Below are 26,101 nucleotides of genomic sequence, written 5' to 3'. Positions count from 1 at the left end.
TGGAACTCACGAGCTGTGAGATCATGGCCCGAGCTGAAGTCGGACGCTTAACCAACTGAGCCACCCAGGCGCCCCTAATCTTTCATTTTAGATAGCCCTGAGAGGAGTCAAAAGGTTAGATAGTCAGCCCTCAAGTCCATTCAGCTAAGCAATCGTTGAGTGCCCACTCCGTGCTAGGTAGGCATGGTGCTAAGCATTGCAAAGGATACAAAATGAATAAGACACTGTCCACTCTAGAAAACTTCGTAGTCTACCAAAGGGGAATGACCGTGGTACAAGTTCCAATACAAATTTCAGTAAGTGTGTTTTATAAAACAACAGACTGCAGCATCTTTTGTCTTCTTAAGAGGATTTTTCTAAAAGGATTTTGTTTTAATTCATATCACAGAAAAGAAATTGCTATAGGCTTCGTTTCATGGATAGAGATTAATGTGGAAAGAAAGAAAGAAAGAAAGAAAGAAAGAAAGAAAGAAAGAAAGAAGAAAATAAAGAGAAGAAAAAGAAAAGAAAAGAAGAAAGAAAGAAAGAAAAACAGAGGCAAATTCTAAAGCCTCTGCCAGGTCTTCCAAGTTGCTCAAGGGTCAAAGAAGATGCTTCTTTTCAGCAGAGCACATTAATGAGACTTTGGAGTTTGGACTAGAAAGTGAAACTTCTCTGCATAATAAAGGAACTGAAGGTTTGGAGCCTGAGAAGCAAGACCTTGGCAAACAGACAGGGAGATGTGAGGACAGTGCCTGGCAGCAGGTAGGAGCTGCAGGAAGAGAGAGGGGCCAGTGAGCAATTCCAGAGACAGGGCAATGAAAGGACTTTTGAACACAGTATCTCGTATTCCATTATAAATTGCCTGCTTTGCTTTAATATAATTGCCTTTATCCTTAAATCTTATCTTGAGAATACTGGTGGCCTTATGGGGACTAAACCCACTTTTTTTTTGTTTTTAATAAGTAGATTTCCTGCCCAATGTGGGACTTGAACTCACAAAGCCGAGATCAAGAGTCACATGCTCAACCAACTGAGCCAGCCAGGCCCCCCACCCCACACTTTGTTTAGGACGACCAGGGAAGAGTGTTTTTCACAGCTGTGTATTACTATGGAAAAGCCATCAAAACTACCGTGGTGTTCCATTCCTATTGTATTTCATATGCAATTTATTTTTAATAAACTTTGTATTTTTTAAAAATTCACATCATGTTGTAAATTATGGCTGCCTTGACATTCTTCCATTCTTCACCCAATGCCAAATGTTTTTTGGGGAAGGTGGGAAGGAAATGGTGTGTGTGTGTGTGTGTGTGTGTGTGTGTGTGTGGTGAATTAAAGAAATAGAGCTTTTCCATGTTTATTCTGAACATGCATGAAATGTGAGTTGTAATTAGGGTTAGAGAACTCAGAACAAACAGAAAGCAGGAGAACGTATTTCCCGAGAATTTGCAAAAATATAAGGCAGAGCACTGGACTTCCTAGAGGATTGGGATAGTGAACCTGAACTGACTTTATGAAACTTCAAAAATGATGGTGATATTTGCATTTCATAAGGTGGCACAAGATAATTGTCCTCAAAGATGTCCAAAGTGCTGGAGGACTCTCAAAGGGGGATATGACACATCAGTGGCAGAGGGGACTGGAATGAAGGAAGAGAACAGGGCTGGACACGTTTCCTGTATTAGTTCATTTCCCTTCAAATCCTTCTGCAATGAAGAGGGACGACGAAAAGAGACACAAATTTATTTATTCATTACAATCCAGTGAGTAGGTTTTAGTATCACTAATGTTTAGACTAGAAAACTGAGGCTCATAGGGGGGCCTGGGTGGCTCAGCTGGTAAGTCCCCGATTCTTGATACGGACTCAGGTTGTAATCTTGAGGTCCTGGGATTGAGCCCCGAGTAGATTCAAGAGCCTGCTTGGGATTCTCTCTATCCTTCTATCTCTGCCCCTCCTCCACTTGTTCTCTTTCTCTTTCTCTAAATAAAGAATAAATACATCAATACATAAATAAAAAGAGAACTGAGGCACATAGAACTTAGTTCCTTTCCCGAGGATGTATGCAGTCAGGACAGGAGCCCGACTAGGTAACTGGGTCACCTCCGCCTTATGTAACAGGTGGAATTTTGTTCAAGTGAGAGCATTCAAGTTTGGTCTTGAAGTTCAGTAGGCAAAGATATGGTGGGGGAGGAGGAGGGGAGACTCATCAGGCAAAGGGAACAATCTGAGCAAAGGCAAGAAAGTGGGCATTTGGTGGTTTCAGGACAGGGACAGAGGGAGGTCCGAGGTCGTATGCCAAGCACACAGCAAGTGCTAACTAGGTGTTTACAGAAGAAAGCTAATCCACACCTCATCCCCACACAGTACTCTGCACCAGACGCAGGAAAAGCATGGAGTGCAAGTTGACTGATTCATGGTTTTCACAGATGGTTTTGGGTAGTCAGGAATCTGGAAGGTTGTGGGAGGATTTAAAAGGCATGGTGAAAAGTGTCTACTTGATTTCATAGACCACCGGGAGATTCTGAAGGTTTTGAGTGACTGACTAAGGCTGCACTTTCAGAAAGTTAACCTGGCAGTCGGGTGAAAGATGGACCGCACCGGGGCATTCCAGACTCGAATGTGAGGCCAACGCTGTTTCAGTAAGTCTGAGAGTCCACGTGTCTGACCGGCTCTCTCCCTTAGAGATTCTGACACAGAAAAGCTGGTGTGGGCTGGGGGATCGAAGACCCCCATACAGAGAAAACACCAGAGGGGTGTGGGCTAGGGTGGGGTTGGGCAGAATGAGATGACAAGTGTAGACTTGTCTGTGAGGACTCCTTTGCTTAGGCAGTAAAAAGGGGCCAGTGAAGGAGTCAGAGAAGGAAGAAACGGCCCTTGATGCTGACAAGTGTCTGAGCTGGTGGGCTGTCCTTCCTTCCCCAGCCTTTCTGTGCCTACACAAGTGCTAGTGTTTGCCAGTGTGCCCACTGCTGATTAAAGGAACTTGAGGCTGTGGACTCCAGCCTCTCCCAGAGTCCCCTCCAGAGGGCAGAGTGCCCATCAGGTTGGCAGATGTCCCTCTAGGAGCTTTAGGGTGTGCAGATTAGGGTTCTGGCCCACGATTTTCTTCCCCTGGGCTGTGACTTTCCTGCTCTGATTCCTCCCCTCCATCCCCAGTCCTGGACCCCGTGGCAACGTCTGCTTCTGTTCCTGCATCTGGTCCAGAGTATAGTGAGGGGATGGGGTGGAGATAATTCTGCTCTGTAAATGTTTATTTAGTGTTCTCTGTGCTAGGCACACGCCATGTATCTTCTCTCCTGGCTGAAAACTCTGGATCAGAACTCCAACTCCAAACCGCTTTAGTTGTGCTTCTTTTGGACTCAGCCCTAGGCTACCACTTCCTTCCCAAGAGACCTCGGTGGACCCTGCTTCCTGCGTTCCCCTGCTTCCCGCTTGCTCCCCGGCATCCATTCTGACGGCTCCACTTCTTTCTGAGCTCCAGCAGCCTAGACTTCAAGCAGGTGGTGGCCCTGAGCCACTCACTCTCCCTTATCGGGTAGTGATCATGACCATGGGGACTGATGACGATGTCAAGTGCTACAGAGCGCTGCTTGACAGTGAGAACTGGAAACAGGTCATTGTGTTTGCCAGTTGGGCGTCATTAGTGACCTTAAGACTAGAGACAGCAGCTTTGGTAAAAAGGTGAAGGCAGAAGCCAGATTACAAGTAGTAAGATAAATAAATGGTGGATGATGAGGACTAGCAGCTGCAAGTTTGAAGTGTTCCCTGAAGAAATTTCTTGACGGGGCGCCTGGGTGGTTCAGTCGGTTAATCGTCCGACTTCAGCTCAGGTCATGATTTCATGGTTTGTGAGTTCGAGTTCCGCATCGGGCTCTGTGCTGACAGCTCAGAGCCTGGAGCCTGCTTGGGATTCTGTGTCTCCCTCTCTCTCTGCTCCTCCCCCACTTGCCCTCTGTATCTCTCTCTCTCTCTCAAAAATAAAGATTAAAAAAAAATAAAAAAAAAAAAAGAAATTTCTTGAGAAAAAGAGAAAAAAAACTCAAGCAAGCAGCAGGGTTGAGGATTGAGGGGAGGAATTGTGGATTAAATTTCTAGAGGATTTACCACTTCGGGGTAAGAATTTAGGTTTCACGTGAGAAAAGTAGGAGGCCTAGAACAGAACTAATTTGTAAAGTTTTTTGGCTGGTGGGTCGGGAGTGGGGGAAATATTGCAAGAGCTAAATATTGGTTATCTTATTAAGATTCTTAGCAATTTTCCAGATTTTGTTGATTTATTTTTTATTTTTATTATTATTATTTTTTGCCATCTCTAACAGCTCTGTCCAACAGAACTTTCCGGAAAAGTAGAAATGTTCTGTGCTGTAAGACAGCAGCCTTTAACCACTTGTAGCAATTGAATACTTGAAATGAGGCTACTGTGACTGAAGGTCTGAATTGTTAATGTTATTTCACTTCAATTAACTTAATGAAAATGACATTTATTTAAATGAAAATATCCATATGGGTCTAGTGGCTAGTTACTGTACAGGACAGATCTATAGAGCTGCTGTTGTCTTTTGGGATGATTCCTCTCCCACACCTCCTTGGTAGAGAAGCTATCTCATTTACAGCTTTTGGAATGCAGCCATATATATTTGATATATTAGATTTAATTGGGAGTAATAATCAATAATAATCAATCTAAATTGGGTCTATTAGATACTTTTTCTTTTTTTCTTAAAAAAATTTTTTTGATGTTTATTTATTTTTGAGAGACACAGAGAGAAAAAGCATGAGTGGGGAGGGGCAGAGACAGAGGGAGATAGAGAATCCGAAGCAGGCTCCAGGCTCTGAGCTGTTAGCACAGACCCAGAGTTGGGGCTTGGGAATGGCAAGATTATGACCTGACGCCCAACCGACTGAGCCACCCAGGCACCCCAGATACTTTTTTCAAGAGTCCGGAATGGAGATCCTGAAAGACTGCATTATTGGCCTTGAATTTGCATCTTCTATATTAAAGCAACCTATACTGATTGGAATTCCGGGCGCAAATTATGGTGGTAGAAAAGATACTTTGGGGGAAAGAGACCTTCCTGAGCACCTCTCAAATCTTATAATATTGTTGAGTCCCTACCTTGCCAAAGGGCATCTGCTCAAACTAGGAAAGTGCCACTACCAGAGACAACATGAATGAGGGAGCCTGGGCAGAGACTAGAACAGACCCATTACATTCTGTGGGATCAACTAAAAAGACAGTAGCTGCAGCAGCGGAAAAGCACTATGGGTGGCTCAGTTGATGGGCTGGCCAACTTCAGCTCAGGTCATGATCTCACAGTTTGTGAGTTTGAGCCCCTCATCAGGCTCACTGCTGTCAGTGAGGAGTGCTCTTTGAACCCTCTGTCCCTTCGCCCTCTGCCTCTCTCCTCCTCTCAAAAACACATAAAACAGTAATAAACAAAAAAAAAGCAGAAATCCTTTGGAATTCCTTGGAGCAAAACTGCTGCCACGAGATTTCTGCAGGCTTCATAGGCTTGACTAGACCAGTTGGTTCTCACCGTTGACCGCACATTAGAATTATTTTGGGACCTTAAAATATAGGTGTCTCAGGGAGTATGATTTAACTGGTTTAGACAGGTCTGGGGCACTGCTTCTTAAGGGTTGGCAAATGATTCTAATGTGTAGCCAGATTAACTACCACTGTCATGCTTTGTGGCATTAACTTCTTCCACTCCAGGCCTTTGTGACCCTCAGACAACACCTCGGACATTTGGTCTAGAAAGTCTACTTCTCGGTGCCCACCTTGCCTCCTGACTCCACTGTGATCACTACAGCTGCCTGTCTGGCTGCTCTTTGCACATAGCATTTAACCTCTTGTGATTACGTTCAATGATCTTGAAATGTTAACTCTCAGCTGGCAACACAGACCATTTGGCCCAGGCTCAATAAAGGATAATGTAGCCTCTCCCTTACTGGAGAAGCAACAAAGACTTAGGAAAAAGAAAGTGGGAAGAACTGAAAACCAAACGAAAAAATCTACAAAAGAGAAGGGTGATATATGGGTAGGGTGACCTGTTGTCCTAAATTGACAGGGCCTGTCCCAGCTTTTACTTTTGATGCTGTCCTTGGTGCATAGGCATTTTTAATTTTTATGAAATGCAGGTTATCTATTTTTCCTCTGGTTGCTTGAGCTTTTGGTGTCATAGCTTAGAAAATGTTCTCTAATCCAAGGTCATGAAGATTTACACCTGTGTGTCCTAAGAGATTTATCGTTTCTACTCCTATGTTTATACCTTTGATCCATTTTAAGTTTTTATATTATATGAGATAGGGATCCAATTAATTATTTTCCTTATGGATATCCAGAGTCCCAGCACCATTTGTTGAAAATTCCATTCTTTCTCCATTGAATGGTCTTGGCACCCTTATAAAAATCAATTGACCATAAATGAATATATTTATTACGGCACTGTGAATTCCATTCCATTTTCTACACGTCTATATTACACTTACTGTACCTATGTAGTAAGTTTTACATTACTCACTATAGCTTTGTAGTAAGCTTTGAAATCAGGGACTGTGAGTCCTCCAACTTTGTTCTTTTTCAAAATTCTTTTGGCTCTTCTGGATCTCTTTAATTTCCATGTGAATTTTAGGATTAGCTTGTCAAAAAAAAGTTAAAGTTTTTATAGGGATTGCCTTCAATCTGCAGATCATTTAGGGAAATATTACCATCTCACAATATTAGATATTTCAATCTATGAATACAGGATATTTTTCCAGTTTACTTAGGTTTAAAATTTTTTTTTTCTGTCAACAGTATTTTGACAAGTGTACAAGCCTTGCACTTCTTTAAACTTATTCCTAAGTATTTTATTTTTTTCATGTTATTATAAGCACAATTTCTTAGTTTCATTTTCAGATTTTTCATTGCTAGTATATAGAAATACAATTGATTTTTAAAAAAGATTTTATCTTTTTTTTATTAAATAATTTAAAAAAAAATTTTTTTTTCCAACGTTTATTTATTTTTGGGACAGAGAGAGACAGAGCATGAACGGGCGAGGGGCAGAGAGAGAGGGAGACACAGAATCGGAAACAGGCTCCAGGCTCTGAGCCATCAGCCCAGAGCCTGACGCGGGGCTCGAACTCACGGACCGTGAGATCGTGACCTGGCTGAAGTCGGACGCTTAACCGACTGCGCCACCCAGGCGCCCCTTAAATAATTTTTTTAATGTTTATTTATATCTGAGACAGAGAGAGACAGAGCATGAGTGGGGAGAGGGGCAGAGAGAGAGGGAGTTGGTTGCTCAATCGACTGAGCCACCCAGGCGCCCCAAGATCTTATCTTTTTAAAGTAATCTCTACACCCAGAGTGTGGCTCAAACTCCACGCTTAGATCAAGAGTCGTATGTCCCACCTACTGATCCAGCCAGGTGCCTCTACAACTGATTTTTATATATCGATATATCCTGCAACCTTGCTAAACTGGCTTATTATCTCCTTTTTGTGAATTCTTTAGCAGACATTCTTGTCTTGTGCCTGATCTTAGGGGAAATGCTTTCAGTTTTTCACAATTAAGCACAATGCTAGCTATGAGTTTTTATAGTTGCCCTTATTATTATTAGGTTGAGAAAATTTCCTTCTTTTCCTAGTTTGTTGAAGGTTTTTATTGTAAAAGAGTACTGCACTTTATCAAATGCTTCTTTTTTTCATCTACTGAGATGATTACACATGGATTCCCCCTCTATTCTATTAATATATTACACTGATTAAATTTTCTACTGTTGAATAATCCTTGCATTCCTGGAATAGGCCTTGCTTGGTCAAGATCCTCTATTTTTTTTTTTTTTTTACTGTTTTATTTAAAAACAGCACAGCCACAAGAAAAATAATTAAGTGTCCAGCTTAATGAATTCTCAAAACATCTGTTTAACCAGTGAATAGATCAAGAAGCAGAACATGATCACCACCCACAAGGCCCCCGCCGTGCCGTTTTAGTCACCCTACGACCCAACAAAGATAACCGCTATCCTAATTTTTAACACCTCTGATTAGTTTTGCCTACTTTTAAAACTTTATGTCAGATCATTTCACTCAACACTGTGTTTGTGAGGTTCATCTGCATTGTTGCATGTAGTTGTTGGTTGTGGCTTTTCCTTGGCGGATAATTTTCCAGTTTATGAATACGTCACAATTTATTAACCCTTCTGATGTTATTGGACATTAGATAACTTGAGTTTAGAAATATTCTGAATAGTGCTACCATGACTATTTCTGTCATATCTTTTTTTTTTTTTACGTTTTTTAAATTTTTATTTATTTTTGAGAGAGGAGACAGAGCGTGAGTAGGGGAGGGGCAGAGAGAGAGGGAGTTCAGATTCCAATACAGGGTTCAAACCCACAAACCGTGAGATCATGATCTGAGTGGAAGTTGAACGCTTACCACCTGAGCCACCCAGGTGCCTGTTCTGTCATATTTTTTGATGAATCTCTGTCCCTTTTCTCTTGGGTATATACTCAGGATAGAATTGTTACCCTCAAGATTTCTTACAAATATTGCTTTCTATTCATTACAATGCAGCAATTATGTTTTTAAAATGACTAATTCAATTTGTCATGAACCTTTAAATATAATGTTACTATTTTTCTCATTCCAGGAACATGTCATTTTTTAATTTTTATCTAAAATTTTTTTAATATATATATATTTTTTTTTTGAGAGAGAGAGAGAGAGAGAGAGAGAGAGAGAGAGAATGAGCAAAGGAGGGGCAGAGAAAGAGGGAGACACAGAACCCAAAGCAGGCTCCAGGCTCTGAACTGTCATCACAGAGCCAGACGCGGGACTTGAACTCACGAACCATGAGATGGTGACGTGAGCTGAAGTCGGACGCTTAACCGGCTGAGCCACCTAGGAGCCCCAGGAACATGTAACTTCTTAAGAAAATTACTAGCACATACGCCATCCTTAATTCTGGAATAGTGCATAGCAACACTGACTAATATAGTAGCCACTAGGTGTATAAGGCTATCAAGCACCTGAAATGTTCTGTAAGTATAAAATACACCTTAGACTTCAAAGACGGTACAAAACAAGGAATGTATAATATCTCATTAATAATTTTTACAGGTGGTAATGATAGTATCTTGGCTATACTGGGTTAGAACATATTATTAAAGTTAATTTCACATTTTTTAATGTGGCTAATAGAAAATTTTAAATTACATGTGTGGCTCACAGTTATATTTCTATTGGACAGTACTGGTCTATATTATGCAATTAAATACATGGATAAAGATTGTCTTAATATTTCACATGTACATTACCGAAAGTTCTTTTCGACAAAGATCATGCTGCGGGCTACTTTGTACCCTCCCATATTGGCAAACTGTTGCTGGCACATCCCTGATATTTAATAAATACTTCTTGGGTTGCCTGGGTGGCTCGGTGGGTTGAGCGTCTGACTTCAGCTCAGGTCATGCTCTCGCGGTCCGTGAGTTCGAGCCCCGCGTCGGGCTCTGTGCTGACAGCTCAGAGCCTGGAGCCTGTTTCGGATTCTGTGTCTCCCTCTCTCTCTGCCCCTCCCCTGTTCATGCTCTGTCTCTCTCTGTCTCAAAAACAAATAAACGTTAAAAAAAATAATAAATACTTCTTAACTGTTTGATAAACCTTAGTTTTTGCTTTTTTAAGTTAAAATTCCACATTGTTTAGCTACATGTTGATATTCCTGAGAGAATAGGAAAAGATGGCAAAATTCTGTATAGAAACTGAAGAGTAGGAATTGGGTAGGAAAAATGTTAATTGGCAAACACTTTAATATTTCTTTCATCAAAAATAACGGTCTTGAATTATAGAGTAATAGGAAGTATATGTTATACTTAGTGCAGCCTACGTAGAAACAGTATTTTCAAAGACTGAATCCATTTTTATATTAATAGGGACCTCTACTTGCTTCAATAGTCTTTCTTTTTTTTTTTTTTTTTTTTTTGCCCATTGGTAGAGTACTGTGAAACACGAATTACTTAGTCATAACAGAAGAAGCAGGCTACAGATTGATTATTCATCTCACTGGCTGTTATCTGAATGAAGATCCGTGATCACTGCCCCAGGCCAAATAGCCAGGTCCTGCTTGGAGAAGTGTTCGATATGAGATCTTCTTGAATTATGATTTTGCATTACGTAGACTCTGAAAGATACCAAGTGTACCCTCTCAGCTTTCTTTTAGTGAGAAAAAGATAGGCCTCAAAGGATCTGAGAGTCACCTTATACTTCATCTGACATGAGAAACCCAGGCAGAATTAGAATCTTTTGGTGGTAGGGAACAGAGACGCATTCAAAGTCACGCCCCAAGTGCTTGGTATCCACTACGAAAGGGTAACTAGAATACAGTTTGGGAAGTGGAGGGATCCAGCGCAGCCTTGGGGACCTGGATAGTCACACCCCCCTGGGGAGCAGGTGTTTTTGTCGCTCTTATTCCATCACTGGGTCTCACTTCTCTTAGACTTTGCTTCTACCATTTCTGCCCCCACCTTCTGCTTCACCCCAGGGAGTTTCTGCTTACTCAAGTGCTTGGCTTTCTGGAGGCCCATTTTCTCTACCCCAGCCTCAAGTTCTCTCTCAGCTTCAGCCTTTCTATGGGATAGCTCATTCTCCGCTCTCCCCTTTCAATTTCCAAGGGAGAATCCGATTGCTTAGTTAATTATCAGAGTCCCTGTTTGGTGAGGGCTGTTTGTTTGTTCCAGGTCACCTTCTTGGATGATGGCCAGTTTATGGATTGTGTGCTCTTGGGTCACATGGTCACCACTAATCCAATCAGCTTCGGGAGGGGTTGGTAGTTATTAGTGCAACCTTTGCCTTAGGGAAGTTTGGGTCATTTCTCTGAGCGGGGCTTCAGTTTCCTTTTGTTTACTTTTCAAACTTTATTTATTTTGAGAGATAGCCAGCGAGAGAGAGAATCCCAAGTAGGCTCCAGGCTCTGAGCTCAGAGCCGAACTTCGTGGGCTCCATCTAACAAAGTGAGATCATGACCTGGGCAGAAATCAAGAGTCCCACCTTTAACGGACTGGGCCACCTAGGTGTCCTCCTTTTTGAAGGGACTCTCGGTATAGCAAGTATGTCTCTCTCTCCTTTTCTCTCCTCTTTCTTTCTGTCTTGCGTGCTCTCACATGCACGTACACACACACACACACACACACACACACACACACTGAGTAAAACAACAGTGACCAAAATAAAGGGAGTATGAATAGATTGAATTGTGCAGTTAAATGTAGGATATTGAATGAAGAGAAGAAAGTTATATTCACTCAGAATCAAGAACTAACATTGTCCAAACAAAATTTCTTTGCAGTAGAACAAATTAGTTTTCAAGAATACTCCCCCCCCGCCCCCCCCCCCCCCCCCATCAGTCTATCCTGCTGCCCTGTCCCTGGTTTTCTGGACACCCCCGCTCCTGGCATAGAGAACCAATGTCACGTTCCTCCTAGGAGATCTCAGCAGTCGTCACGTTGTGGGCGCGTTCTTTCTTATGTTAAAAGAGAGAGATCCTGGCAGGAAATCAATGCCCAGGATCCGAGGTGGAGGTTGGGAATCATTGGCACCGAGTGGCGCGGAGGAACGGTGGCACTCTTGGAAGTTCTGAGTCCGTATTCCTAGAAGCCTCGGGCGCCCCGCCACCTGCCGGGAGTCGGCCCCCTTCTCCGGCTCTCCTCTCCCGAGTTTCCTTCTCATAGGCTTGTCCCTGGGAGTGTGGGCGGCCCCTTTCCCGAGCGCTTAAACTCACCTCCCACCCCCCCCCCTCCTCCACACCAGCCTTTCTCCTCGCCTCAGTCACTTCCTTCCCCAGCCTCTTCCTCCTCGGTGAGTTGAAGACATTAGCCAGGTCCCGACCGACTCTGCACCGGCTTTTTCCGAGAAAAGATAAAGAGGCGGAGAGGTGAGTGGGTCTCCCGGGAAGGTGATGGGCAGTCATAAAGGATGGACAGGGGTGTCCGGTGGAGGCTAGGCAGACGGGGGATCGGGGGCTGCGGGTGGGGAGCCGGGACCGGGAGGGACCGAGGCGCGTGGAGGTTGTAACTGGAATTGGGCTGAGACCCGGCAGAGGGGGTATCGGGTGGGCGCGCCCCTACGCCCCCAGTTCTGCCGACTTCCGCATCGGCTCACGTGACATCGTGCCGGCCCGGGATGGGGGGGGTGGGGCGGGGAGAGAAACCGGTAGCCAGGTGAAGGCTTGCTCTGCGGTGCAGCGTGTCCGCTTTGCACTTGCCGGTGGCGCGGGAGCGCGATCTGCAGAGCGGGGCGGGGGAGGGCTGGGGGTGAGGGGACAGGCTCCCCCGAGGACTGCGGTGGCCCCGCGGCCGCGGACTCTGCGGCGCCGGCGGTGGGTGCGGTCCCGTAGGCTCCAAATCGTGGGTGTGGAGGGTGGGGGTGATGTGAGACCCTGGGGGCGCGGGGACCCCCGAGCGGGGTCGACTGCCGTCCCCCGGTTTGGGCGCTGGCTTTCTCGGCTCGCCGGGGCGCACCGGCCACCGGGGGAGCGCGGGGCGCACGGCGCTGGCGCGGACTCGCGGAGACAAAGGCTTCCGGGACTCGGCCCTTCCCGCGGGGGCTGCCCCGGAGTCCGCGGTGCGGTCCGGGCCCCGACTCCCCAGCTCCCCAGCCCTACACTGGTGCGGGTGGTGACCGTGTGATGGCCTGCAGGGGACTGGGGCTGGGGACCCCTTCCGGGCCAGCTCCCAAACTTGGAGCAGTGATGACCAAATATGGAGCGTGTGCGCGCCAGCGGGCTGGCAGGAAGGAACCCGAGTCCTCCTTTGACCCCCACCAGCTGCTAGTCTGGGACTGCGAAGGACCGCTGAAAGAAGTGGCCAGCCCCCAGCGTGCCGCTGTACCGCCGGCTGCTGATTCCCAGGCGTCCCCACCCCAGCAGGCTTTATGCCTCGAACGTGAGAAAATCTCCGTGTATTGCCTCTAAACTTAACAAACAAACAAGACAAAAACTGTGAGAAGGTCATTAAATATATTAAGTGTATATTTCAGCATGTGTGCCAACCCTCCGACGTTCCGCTTTCTTTGTGGTGCCCACGCACAATGCCTAATTAGATTCTGACACAGTTAGAGGGCCCGACTAGCATCTGCCACCGCCTTCCCTTGAGCTTGAGCCTCCCACTGAAAATCTCTTTCTTCCCCTTAGACTTGCTCTGCTGATGGCCTCTCCTCATTGTTCTTGGCTTACCCCCAGTCCCAGGCTTCTGTCCTTACAAAATGTCATGGGCTTTCCAATGTGTAACAACGAGTATCCTGCCCCCCGCCCCCACTTTGTCCTTGCTAAGAAAATAAATACATAAATACATAAATAAATAAATAACTAAATAAATAAATAAATCATGCCAAATTATGTATGTAGCAATAGTTCCTAATCCTGTTATTTTCCTACTGGTAGGGGTCTGGGCAGGGAGCCTTTCTTGCTTTGTAAGTGTTCTGCCTTAGTAAGTGCTCAGCATGCAGTATTTCAAACACGACTCACTATTATATTTAGCACACTTTGCATACTAACCAGGAAGAAGAGGAAGAAGAAGAAGAAAAGAAAAAAAAAAAAAAAAGCCAGAATGATGTTGTAGAAACAGCATATGATTGTGGGACAACAGCATTGAAGTGAGCCAGTTTCATCATCCGTAAAATGGCAATAAATAATAAATACTTTGCAAAGTTTTCTTAGGATTACATGAATTAACACAGATAAGGAGTTTCGTGTGTAATTAACTATACAAAAAAATGCTGCTTGCTTTCCTTTCTTTAAACGGAACCTGCGTACATCTGCTTAATTTGAGGCAGGTATTCACATTAATAGTGGGATTTCCTCGTTGAGTCTCATTATCTTTTATTTTTTTTATTTTTTTTTAAATATTTTTTTTTCAACGTTTATTTATTTTTGGGACAGAGAGAGACAGAGCATGAATGGGGGAGGGGCAGAGAGAGAGGGAGACACAGAATCGGAAACAGGCTCCAGGCTCCGAGCCATCAGCCCAGAGCCTGACGCGGGGCTCGAACTCACGGACCGCGAGATCGTGACCTGGCTGAAGTCGGATGCTTAACCGACTGCGCCACCCAGGCGCCCCGAGTCTCAATATTAAAAGAGAGCTAGGTCTGAAGTGTGCTGCTGATTATGGAGGCGAGTAGGAGGGGAGGGTGGTGTTAAAGAGATAAATGTTCCAAGCGGGAGGAAGCCAGAGAGTCAGAACTGGAGAGGATCATGATTCCCTTCGGCATTTGACTCCTTTTCCTGTCCAGTGAGGGCTGATTTCCTCAGTAGCCCTCACAGATCCATACTGCTGCCTCAATGCTACCAATAACAAGGGCAAACTAATTGTTGGTGTTGCTTGTTGGGAAAATGTTCTCTTATATGGCTCCCCGGTCCGCTCTTATATCTATCCATCCTGCCCACACTATCACACACATGCATCAAGGGAGCTTTCATTTTAAAAAACAGGGGCAGGTCTCCTCTAGACTGACTTCATGGGTCAAGGGTCTTTAGTGTACAAGCCTGAAGAAGGCCTAGTGGACCAAGGTAGGTCTCTCCACTCCTGTCGGTCCCGGACTCCTCTCTGAGATGAATGGTCCTCACCACAGGTCTCCATTGCCCTCAGGCGGTAGCGGGCACTGCCCAGGGAAGGATGCGGTGCCCTGCGTGTGACCCAGCAGCATCACCGCGCGAATCTAAGAGTATTAAAATTGCCCCGTTATTGATCTGCTTTCCCCACGAGTCCTCAGGCTCGGGGAAGGTGGGGAGTGTGTTCCTTTATCTTGGCACTCCAGCTTCTGGCTGAGGACCTGCCTCAAACGCGCTGTGCTTTTCCTCCTTTGCTTCTGGGCTTTTGCACACACTCTTCCCCATTCATAGAGCACCCTTTGTCGACGGTCTTCCCAGTTCATCTCTCTCCACTGACCTCTACAAAGTCCTCTGTGGCTTCCTCCTTTGTCCTCCCCTAAGGGTTGGACTCACCACTCAAGGAATGCTATCACATTGCTATTTTCCAACCCACGTCTTTCTCTGTTCCGAACGGTGAGTTCCCTGAGGGCAGGTCCTGTGTCACTCGCCTTTGTAATTTTGCTGCAGGGCAGAGCACCATGAGGATGGGCTTAGAGTTAATAGTGGGTGCTAGGACAATAGCTGCACTGTCCCCATTATCCTGTGTAGAATAGGAAGAGGGTCAGCCCAAAGGGAAAGATATAAAGAGGGGAAATGGAGGTAGTCTGGTGTCGTGTACACCACACAAGTATTTTTAGGAAGAGAGACATGGCAAATTAACAATGACAAATGCAACATGAAAAAAAAAAAAAGAAATGGCCCTTGGATTTGGCAAGATGTGGTTAATGGGATATAGAAATGGTAATAATATAGGCTTACTTTCTTCCTCAGGCAACAATGAATGTGGATCACGAAGTCAACCTCCTAGTGGAGGAAATTCATCGTCTGGGTTCAAAAAGTAAGTATGAGGGGCGCCTGGGTGGCTCAGTTGGTGAAGCGTCCAACTCTTGATCTCAGCTCAGATCATGACCTCACGGTTCGTGAGTTCAAGCCCCGCATCGGGCTCTGCGCTGATGGTGCAGAGCCTGCTTGGGATTTTGTCTTTCCTTCTCTCTGCCTCTCCCCTGCTTGTGTGCACGCTCTCTCTCTCTCTCTCTCTCTCTCTCTCTCTCTCTCCCTGAAAGTAAAAATAAATAAAACTTAAAAAAAATTTAAAAAAGTAAGTATTATAACACAGACACAGTATCCTGAGTTCAACTCAGAGCAAGAAGGACCCAATGAAAGTGTCACCCAGGACGTCAGGACATAGTTATGGAAGCTCCGCCCTCAGCCATGGAGTGATTTCTGAAGACACAGAGCCTTGGGGATATTGTGATTCTTGATGTAAGGAATAGTTGAGTTATTTCATTATCCTTTGAATGCAAAGAAAATTGCTGTGCTTTTTAATCTGGCTGCATTGAAATCTGGTAATTAAATCATGGTCAAATTTTTTTGTGCCACACTATTAAAGTTCATCTGTTTTTGCTTTATCTTGCCACCATCTTATAAACTTCCAAATGACTACGGACTCAGATTGAAATTATATTAAATTGTCTTTATTTTCTCCCAATTCTTTTTTTTTTCTACATTTTTTTTTTTTTTATTTTTTTTTGGGGGGGGGGACAGAGAGAGACAGAGCATGAACGGGGGAGGGGCAGAGAGAGAGGGAGACACAGAATCGGAAACAGGCTCCAGGCTCCGAGCCATCAGCCCAGAGCCCGACGCGGGGCTCGAACTCACGGACCACGAGATCGTGACCTGGCTGAAGTCGGACACTCAACCGACTGCGCCACCCAGGCGCCCCTATTTTCTCCCAATTCTTGAGTTTTGTGCAGTCAAGTATTTTTATGTACATATAACTAAACTTTAGGTAATTAAAAAAAATTTTTTTTAATGTTTATTTTTGACAGAGAGAGAGAGACAGAGCATGAGTGGGGGAGGGGCAGAGAGAGAGGGAGACACAGTGTCTGAAACAGGCTCCAGGCTCTGAGCTGTCAGCACAGAGCCTGACGCGGGGCTTGAACTCACGTACGGCAAGATCATAACCTGAGCTGAAGTCGGATGCTCAACCGACTGAACCACCCAGGCGCCCCTAGGTAATTTTTTTTAAGTGAGCTTTTCCTTTAGCAGCATGTAAACAGCTACCGTGAAATCAGTGCCATGTAAAATTGGTAGTTTTAGTGTCCTTTTCCAAGTTGTGATGAAAGTAACTATTATGTTTGTAGCTTTAGGTATTTGCACATCTCAGATAAGATGTACAAGAGTTTGGGGGAACATTCTGAAAATTGTAAGAGCCATAGACATATTCAGCAACAACTAGGATAACGGAACTCTTAAGTTTTAAAATGACATCATGTCGGGGCGCCTGGGTGGCACAGTCGGTTGAGCGTCCGACTTCAGCCGGGTCATGATCTCGCGGTCCGTGAGTTCGAGCCCCGCGTCAGGCTCTGGGCTGATGGCTCGGAGCCTGGAGCCTGTTTCACATTCTGTGTCTCCCTCTCTCTCTGCCCCTCCCCCGTTCATGCTCTGTCTCTCTCTGTCCCAAAAATAAATAAACGTTGAAAAAAAAAATTTTTTTTTAAAAAAATAAAATGACATCACGTAAGTGACCAACAGCTTTAAAAAGTACCTCATAGGCCTGTTTCATATTCTCTCTCACTCTCTCTCTGCCCCTCCCTGCTGGCACTCTCAAAAATAAATAAATATGCATTAGAATATTTTTAATAAAAATAAAATAAATAAATAAATGAAAAGTACCTCATAAGAGTTGTTTTGTCATCATAGCTTGACTCTTCTTATAGCTCTGTCTGCTTTCGGATCACAGATCACCTGAAATAAGACATCCTTGGAATCCCATTGAACCATTAGTATCAAGTGTCCCCGGTAGTAGTTCTCTACTGCTGTGGTAACACTACCACAAACTTAGCGACGTAAAACAACACGTTCCATATCTTAACTGTAATGGAGGTTGGGTGTCCGTCTTAGTCTGTTTAGGCTGTTGTAACAAATTACCACAGACTGGGTGGCTCATAAACAGCAGAAGTTTAATTCTCCCATAGTTCTAGAGGCTGGAAGTCCACCGTCAGGGTGCCAGACCAGTGAGGTGAGAGCCCTTCTCCACTTGTAGATTTGTTGTATCCTCACATGGTGAAAGGGGCTGGGATCTCTTTGCAGCCTCTCTTATAAAGGAAGTGATTCTTATGACTCACGACCCTCATGACTTGAGCACCTCCCAAAGGCCCCACCTACCAATATTATTACCTTTGGGAGTTAGGATTTGCATATGAATTTTGAGAGGACACCAACTTTCAGACCATAACAGATTCTGATAAGGGTCTCCTTGGGCTAAAGTCAAGGTGTGGGCAAGAGTGTATTCCTTTCTGAAAGTTCTGGAGCGTCTGTTTCCTAGTCTTTTTCTAGCTTCTAGGATCAACCTGCATTCCTTGGTTCGTGTCCTCCTTTCTCCATCTTCAAAGCCGGCAACAGCTGGTTGTGCCCTCATATTACATCAGTCTGAGCCCCTTGTCTGCTTCTCCCTTCCATTCTTAAGGACACTTGTGATTACATTGGGCTCCCCCAGATAAGTCCAGGATAATCTCCCCATTTCAAGACCCTTCATTTTATCATATCTGCAAATTTTCATTTGCCATATAAGGAAACATACGGTTTCTTGGGATTAGGACATGGAAGTCTTCAGGGAGCAGTGTGGAGTGCTGACATTCAAATTCAGTGTGGTCCTAGAGAAGTAGATTATTGGAAGCTATAGTAATTGGGGCACTTAATAAAGCCTTGAATATCAGGCAAGACTTTGAAGTACAGGGCAGGTCAGTAAAGGAGGAAACGCATGAGCTGAATTTGGGGTGTTTGTGGAGACCACTAGGGAGGTGTGGAGAACGTAACTTACTTGGTTCTCCGATCAAACAAATGCAGCATCTTTCCTAACCCCATTTTTCTCCCACCCAGTTCACTACATCCACTTGATGGAAGTTTCCCGAGTCTTATTTTCCATAGTGATCTATCTACCTTTGTTCCTCATTTCTACCTTTCCAATTTCTCCAGAGTTCTGTGAGGTCATGTTGCTCTTGGGAGTAGTACTATTGTTTAGATTGTTAACAATATTAAAGATGTGTTTCCAAAGATTTGTAGGATTTTCTTCTCTCATAGATCTTTCTCCACGTTAGCCTAGGGTTTATTGGTCAGATTGAATTGCATTTAAAGTTCTAACCTGTACCCTAGAACAGTGTTATTATTCTACTAGGGCAAACTGAACCTGTACTTAAAATTAGCAACTTTCCAAACTAGGAGACCAAAGTGTAATTATCATAATTTCTGTGAGGATGAAACATTTCGAACTTTGCCACTTCCCCGGGCCTCCTTGACTAACTTGTTCCTGGAAATAGATGACTTATTGAGTTGGAAGGCATCTATGGGGATATGTTATGGTTAACTATATAAATTGCATCTAGGATAATTTTGACTAATGTAAATTACGATTTAGATTAATTATTTTTAGACTAATCTAAATGTGATGTACTAGGTGAAGTTGGAAATTGATGGATTTAGTTGTATCTATTTTTTTTTTTTTAAATAAAGTCCTTTAAAGGACACCTGGAGGGTGCCTGGGTGGCTCAGTTAGTTGGTTAAGCAACCAAATTCGGCTCAGGTCATGATCTCACGGCTTGTGAGTTCAAGCCCCGCGTCGGGCTCTGTGCTGACAGCTCAGAGTCTGGAGCATCTTCAGATTCTGTGTCTTTCTCTCTCTCTCTGCCCCTCCCCTGTTCACACTTTGTCTCTCTCTGTCTCTCAAAAATAAATAAACATTAAAAAAAATTAAAAAAAGAAAAAGGACACCTGGGTGGCTCAGTCGGTTCAGCATCTGACTTCGGTTCAGGTCATGATCTCATGGTTCATGAGTTTGAGCCCCGCTCTGACCAGGCTCTGTGCTGACAGCTCACAGCCTGGAGCCTGCTTCAGATTCTGTGTCTCCCTCTCCCTCTGCCCCTCCCCCACTTGTGCTCTGTCTCTCGAAAATAAATATTAAAGAAAATAAAAAATAAAAAATAGAATAAAATAAAGTGTTTTTATTTTTCATCCGGTAGAAAAAAATAAGTGGATAAAGATTATCTGGAGATTTAAATTCTTTCATTCAGCAAATATTTCTTGAGAGCTGCCTTTTGTGCTCAAGTACGGGACATGTGGAAATAAATAAAATTCCATCTCAGCCCCTGTGGGCCTCTGTAAGTAGTGGGAAGACAGGCAGATCAACTGGACGCTTGTATTGGGAAGTGGTTAAGAGCGTGAGCTCTGTAGTCAAGACTCTTCAGGAATGAATCCCAGCTCCCTTACCACTTACTGTGTGACCTTGGGCACATTGCTAAACATTTTTGTGCCTTGGTTTCCTTATTTGGATAATAATACTCTATTTCAATGATTCAAAGACACTTTTCCCCCCATACTATTTTTTTTTAAGTTTATTTATTTATTTATTTATTGAGAAAGAGAAAGAGAGAGAGAGAGCACACACATATGCTCTCAGGGGAGGGACAGAGAAAGAGGGAGACAGAGAGAATCTCAAGCAGGCTCCACACGTTAAGTGCAGAGCCTGACATGGGGCTCGAACTCACTAACCATGAGATCATGACCTGAGCCAAAGTCAAGAGTCGGACACTTAACTGACTGAGCCATCCAGGTGCACCCTCCTCCCCTCACTTAAAAATCTCCAAAAATAAGGATGCATCTTATTATACATGGTGTGCTATGGTTAAATTGGCAGTTTATTTTTAAGAAAGACAGAGCACGAGCCAGAGAGGGGCAGAGGGGCAGAAAGAGAAGGAGACACAGAATCCGAAGCAGGCTCCAGGCTCCGCATTGTTAGCACAGAGCCCGATGTGGGGATCAAACTCAAAAACTGTGAGATCATGACCTGAGCCAAAGTCGGATGGACGCTCAACCTACTGAGCCACCCAGGCGCCCTTGGCAGTTTAATTAGAACATAAAATAATGGTGTTTCTTGCAACCAATTGTGCCTTACCTTTCATAAAATGAGGATGAAGTGAGTTTTAATTGCTGAGTTAAAATGCACTGAACATTTAAGTGAGTTAAAATGCACTGAATAGTTCTAGGAACATAGCAAGTACTCAATACACATTAGCTGTTACTATAATTGATGGTGAGTGCTTTGATACATACTTAATTTTATAAGAAGAGTTATTAACTCAACTGAGGGAATCACAGAGGACTTCTCAGAAAAGGTGACGTTTGAGCCCATTCTGAAAGAAAAAGAATTTAGCTAGAGGAAAGGGTCTGGGATGCTGGGCAGATGGCTCAACATGGGCAAAACTGCTAAGGCACAATCTTGCATGTCGCCCTGGGTAACAGCAAGTCGTTGATTTTGACTGGATCAAAAGGTGCAGAGAATGATATGGCAGAAGACGAGGGGAGAGGGAGTGCAAGGGCCAGAGAGTGAAGGGTCTTACCTGCCATGCCACGGGCATCACTATTTGAAGGTGGTAGGGAGCCATTGGGAGGTTAAAGTAGAAGAGTATCATCAACAAGGAGTACCTGGCTGGCTTAGTCAGTGGAGCCTGTGACTCTTGATCTTGGGGTCATGAGTTTGAGCCCCATATCGAGGGTAGGGTTTACTTAAAAAAAAAATCAATCGGATTGGCATCTTAAAGGTTTCTTTCACATTTTTTATTCTGCGCCAATATGGAGGACGTACTGGGGACAGACATGGAGAAAGGGAGGCTGGTGAGGAGTCTTGCAGTTAGTTATCCGCAGGAGACAACTCCAGGCTGAACCAAGAAATTAATTGTCAATGGAGAGGAGACGAGAGCAACAGAAGATACGAAGGAAATGGAATCACTTGTGAGATTGAAGAGTGAGTGGGCAGAGCTCCAAGATTACACCCAGGTTTCTGCCTTTGGTGCCTTTCAAAAATTTAACCTGAATTGAGAATTTACCATATGTTGAGCTCTCCATAAAAGCCTTTATGTCCAGGGGTGCCTGGGTGGCTCAGTCAGTTAAGCGTCTGACTTCAGCTCAGGTCACGAGCTCACAGTTCGTGAGTTCGAGCCCTGCGTCGGGTTCTGTGCTGACAGCCTGGAGCCTTCTTCTGATTCCGTGTCTTCCTCTTTCTCTGTCCTTCCCCCATTCACACTTTCTCTCTCAAAAATAACTAAACATTTAAAAAAGAAAAAGAAACAAAGCCTTTATGCCTAATCTATCTTTTCATCTTTGCAACAATCCGTGAGGGGTACTTTGACCTTCATTGTATAGATGAGGTAAGTGCAGCTCAGAGCTTGGAGGCCCTATTCAAGGTTACCCAGCAGCTCCTGTTATTTCTGTGACCAGTAAAAGGTTCTTATTGCGAACAAAGGGTCCTGCCGCTGGAAGTTGAAAAGTCAAAGTTTAATTTTTTTTTTTAATGTTTTATTTATTCTTGAGAGAGAGAGGGAGAGAGAGACAGAGGATGAGTGAAGGAGGGGCAGAGAGAGAGCGGGACACGGAATCCGAAGCAGGCTCCAGGCTCTGAGCTGTCAGCACAGAGCCCGATACGGGGCTCGAACCCACAAGCAGTGAGGTCATGACCTGAGCCGAAGTTGGACGCTCAACCGACTGAGCCACCCAGGCACCCCATTTGCACTCCTTTTAAAGGTCAGGGCCAGTGCTGCCTCCTCCATAAAGTCTTCCCCTCCCGTTCTAGCCCAGAGTCATGTTGCCTTTCTCCAAACTGCAGGGGGTTAGTCTTGGCTCCTTACTGGACATCCAATCACATACTGCTTTGCACTGTCGCTTTACTTACTATGTGTATATTTCTTATTTCCTTGTGGGAACTAAAGCCATTTCTTCGAAAGCTAGAAAGTGGCTCCACACTTCCGTCTACTTGCCTCCAGTGCCCAGCACTGATTGATTCTTAACCAAAGATCCACCTTTTGTTTACCTTATTTTCTTAAAAAAGTCTTAATTTTTTAAAGCAGTTTTAGACTACAATAAAACTTAGAGGAAGGTACAGAGATTTCCTGTATACCTGTTATCCCCACACATGTATAGCTCCCCCATTATCAGCATCCCCCACCAGAATTGTGCATTTGTTACAGTTGATCATCTACATTAGCACATTAACACATCATCAACCACAGTCCGTAATTTATGATTCACTCTTGGTGGTGTACATTCTGTGGGTTTGGATAAATGTATAATGACATGTATCCATCAGTATAGTATTTTACGGAATGTATTCACTGCTCTCGAAATCCTCTGTGCGCTGCCTGTTTGTGTCCCCCGCCCAACTCCTGAAGCCCACTGATCTTTTTATTTAATTTTATCTTTTTCCTTTGTTTTGCCTTTTCCAGAATGTCCTGTAGTTGGAATCATACAGCATGTAGCCTTTTCAGATTGCCTTCTCTTAATAATATTATATTTTATTTCGAGATAGAGAGCAGAGCAAGCATGGGTTGGGGAGGGGCAGTGGATGAGAGAGAGAGAGAGGGAGGGAGAGAGAGAAAGAGAGAGAGACAGAGAGAGAGAATATTAAGCAAACTCCATGCCCAGCTGGGACCCCATGGGTCCTCATGGGACCTCATGACCTGAGCTGAAATTAAGGGTCAGATGCTTAACCAACTGAGTCACCCAGGTGCCCTGGTGCCTGGGATTTCTTCATTTTTTTTTTTTTTTAATGTTTACTTTTGAGAGAGACAGACAGACAGATGGACAGAGAGAGAGAGACAGAGGACGAGCAGGGGTGGGGCGGAGAGAGAGGGGGACACAGAATCCGAAGCAGGCTCCAGGCTCTGAGCTGTCAGCACAGAGCCCGACGTGGGGCTCAAAGTCACAAACTGTGGGATCATGACCTGAGATGAAGTTGGATGCCCAACCGACTGAGCCACCAGGCTTCCCAAGGGATTTCTTCATTTTTAAGGTCACCAGTTCCTTCCTAGGAGTACTGAGTGTGTTTAGAGCACACTTCAGAGAAACACCACTCCTGACCTAAAGGTTCTCCAATATTTGTTATTTTTATTGATTCAGCAACGCCACAATTAAAAAATCAAAATATAGAGGGAATGGGTCCACAGTAGTAACACTGTGACACATTGACTTTTTGTAAATGGGTCTTGGTTGTCCAGATGACACGAAGGCTAGGAGGTGTATAACACAGTGTACTTATTCCGCCACTTTTTGGATCTGGCAAGAGATTACGTCTGATCTGAGCGTGAACTGTTAAATTGTAATCTTGGCGAATACAGTTAGATGTTTTTTTGTTTTTTTTTAATGTTTTTATTTATTTTTGAGACAGAGACAGAGCATGAGCAGGGGAGGGGCAGAGAGATGGGGAGACACAGAATCTGAAGCAGGCTCCAGGCTCTGAGCTGTCAGCACAGAGCCCGACGCGGGGCTCGAACTCACGGAGTGTGAGATCGGGACCTGAGCCGAAGTCGGACGCTCAACCGACTGAGCCACCCAAGGAGTCCCAGATGTTTTTTTTTTAAAGATTAGGTAAATCTGCCATTTATGGGGGCAAGAAATAGACTTTGCATTGACTAACACTGTATTCTCTCAAATTAGATGCTGATGGGAAGTTAAGCGTGAAATTTGGGGTCCTCTTCCAAGACGACAAATGTGCCAATCTCTTTGAAGCATTGGTCGGAACTCTCAAGGCTGCCAAGCGAAGGAAGGTTGTTACGTACCCAGGAGAGCTACTCTTGCAAGGTGTTCATGATGATGTAGACATCGTATTGCTGCAAGATTAATGTGGTTTGCATATCTTTGTTTATTGTTATTTTTTGTTTCTGGTAAACTGGAATATTAGGTCAAAGGACACACGTGAGCATACTTGATGTATTTTTTATAGAACTTTGAAAACAAAAGGAGACTCTTATTTTAAAAGTCTGCCCTTTTTTATACCTTGAGAAGAATTTATGTATTACACTGTAGAATAAACAAAACCTATCATTTTTCTCAGGAATCTGGTTGGAAAATGGGGGCTCTGAGGCTTTTCTGGTGGGGGGTGCAAGGTGTTTCATAAATCATTCTTAGATAATTTCTACAGATATTTGACATTCCATAAAAGCAAGAGGCAGAACTGAAGATCAGCTCCCACAAGGAATATTGTACTGTTTATGTAATAAAAACATATAACGATGTTAAAATTGTCATATTGCCTTATTTTGTCATTTAAGATTTATGTGCCTCTCAAAATCAAGTTTTTGCATCAAGATTAAATAACTGCAACAGAAGTTATCATAATTGGAAGAAAAAGTTTCTTGAAACTACAGAATTTTACAAGTAGGGGTGCGTGGGGCGCCTGGGTGGCTCAGTCATTTAAGCGTCCAACTTTGGCTTAGGTCATGATCTCACAGTTCATTGGGCTCTGTGCTGACAGCTCAGAGCCTGGAGCCTGCTTCAGATTCTGTGTCTCCCTCTCTCTCTGTCCTTCCCCTGCTAATGTTCTCTTTCTCTCTCTCTCTCTCTCTCTCTCTCTCTCAAAAATAAATAAATAAACATTAAAAAAGAAAAGTAGGGATGTGTTATGATTGAGCCCTATAAAAAATATTGACTTTGATGTCTATTATGTGCTTACCACTGAGGGGCTGTGCCAAAAGAAATGTAACCTAAAACTTCACTTCCTAATTGGATGAGTTAGATTCACCTGACACAATGTAGAAATGTCTATAATTGTGTATTATAGCCTATGGTACAGAATCGAAAACGATACAGAATCTCAAGGAGGGCAAATCCATGAAAACCATGATGGTTGGGAAAGGTATCCTAGAAGACTGAGAGAATTCGCATGATTGGAGCTGATTATCCAGCAGGGAAGAAGCTGGGAGGGGCGACCCTGATGTCTCAGGTGAGGTAAGACAGGGACACAAATAAGCAAGGCTCGCTCTTGTGACAGGTCGGATGTCAGGTCGACTGGAATGCTAGGGAGAGAGGTGATTCAGACTGGATACACAAGGTCGAATCTGGGAAGCCAGGGAGAAGAGTCTGAACACAAACTGGAGCAGAGAAATTGCATGATGAAAGTGATGTTGGGGCACCCGGGTGGCTCAGTCGGTTAAGCATCTGACTTCAGCTCAGGTCATGACCTTGCGGTTCGTGAGTTTGAGCCCTGCCTCGGGCTCTGTGCTGACAGCTCGGAGCCTGCTTTGGATTCTGTGTCTCCTTTCTCTGCCCCTCCCCTGCTCATGCTCTGTCCCTCTCTCTCAAAAATAAATAAACTGAAAACAAATTAAAAAAAAAAAGAAAGAAAGAAAGTGATGTTATGTGAAGGTAGCCGTGGCGCTGGTAACTAGGGAGGGTTGTAGACAGCAAAGCTGCAACCAGAGAAGCCAGCTAAAACACTGCTCAGGAATCCATGGGGACAGTGATAATGGAAAAGCAGAGGGAGGAGGGACTGACTCCAAGCACATTTTTAAAGTTGAAACTCATCAATACCCTTTCAATTACGACAAGACCCTGATTCAAACTAGATTAAACAACAGCAGTATTCACTGGCACTTCGTAGTCCTCGCTAACATTTACAGAGCATTTGCTATGCTGATCCTCATACAACTCTGTGAGTAGGTATGTGTTACCT

General features: G+C 44.2%; 1 protein-coding gene across 2 annotated transcripts; it reads left to right on the top strand.

Annotated features, from left to right (window-relative positions):
- The first annotated feature begins 11,607 nt into the window (after positions 1–11,607).
- Positions 11,608–24,675, top strand: ABRACL (ABRA C-terminal like). 2 transcript variants are annotated; one of them, XM_040449030.1, is made up of 3 exons: positions 11,608–11,816; positions 15,376–15,442; positions 24,088–24,675. In XM_040449030.1, the coding sequence occupies exons 2-3, from the start codon at positions 15,382–15,384 to the stop codon at positions 24,270–24,272; spliced, it is 246 nt and encodes an 81-aa protein (XP_040304964.1). In that variant the 5' UTR covers positions 11,608–11,816; positions 15,376–15,381; the 3' UTR covers positions 24,273–24,675. The 2 variants fall into 2 exon arrangements, with proteins under 2 accessions (XP_040304964.1, XP_040304963.1); XM_040449029.1 differs by having other exon boundaries at positions 11,614–11,892.
- Positions 24,676–26,101: the final 1,426 nt, after the last annotated feature.

This window comes from Herpailurus yagouaroundi, unplaced genomic scaffold (assembly GCF_014898765.1).
Source record: "Herpailurus yagouaroundi ecotype Mexico unplaced genomic scaffold, PumYag 198, whole genome shotgun sequence".
NCBI classification, from domain to species: domain Eukaryota; kingdom Metazoa; phylum Chordata; class Mammalia; order Carnivora; family Felidae; genus Herpailurus; species Herpailurus yagouaroundi.
The sequence above is the reverse complement of the archived record's forward strand: the minus strand, read 5'-3'. Positions and strand labels throughout refer to the sequence as shown.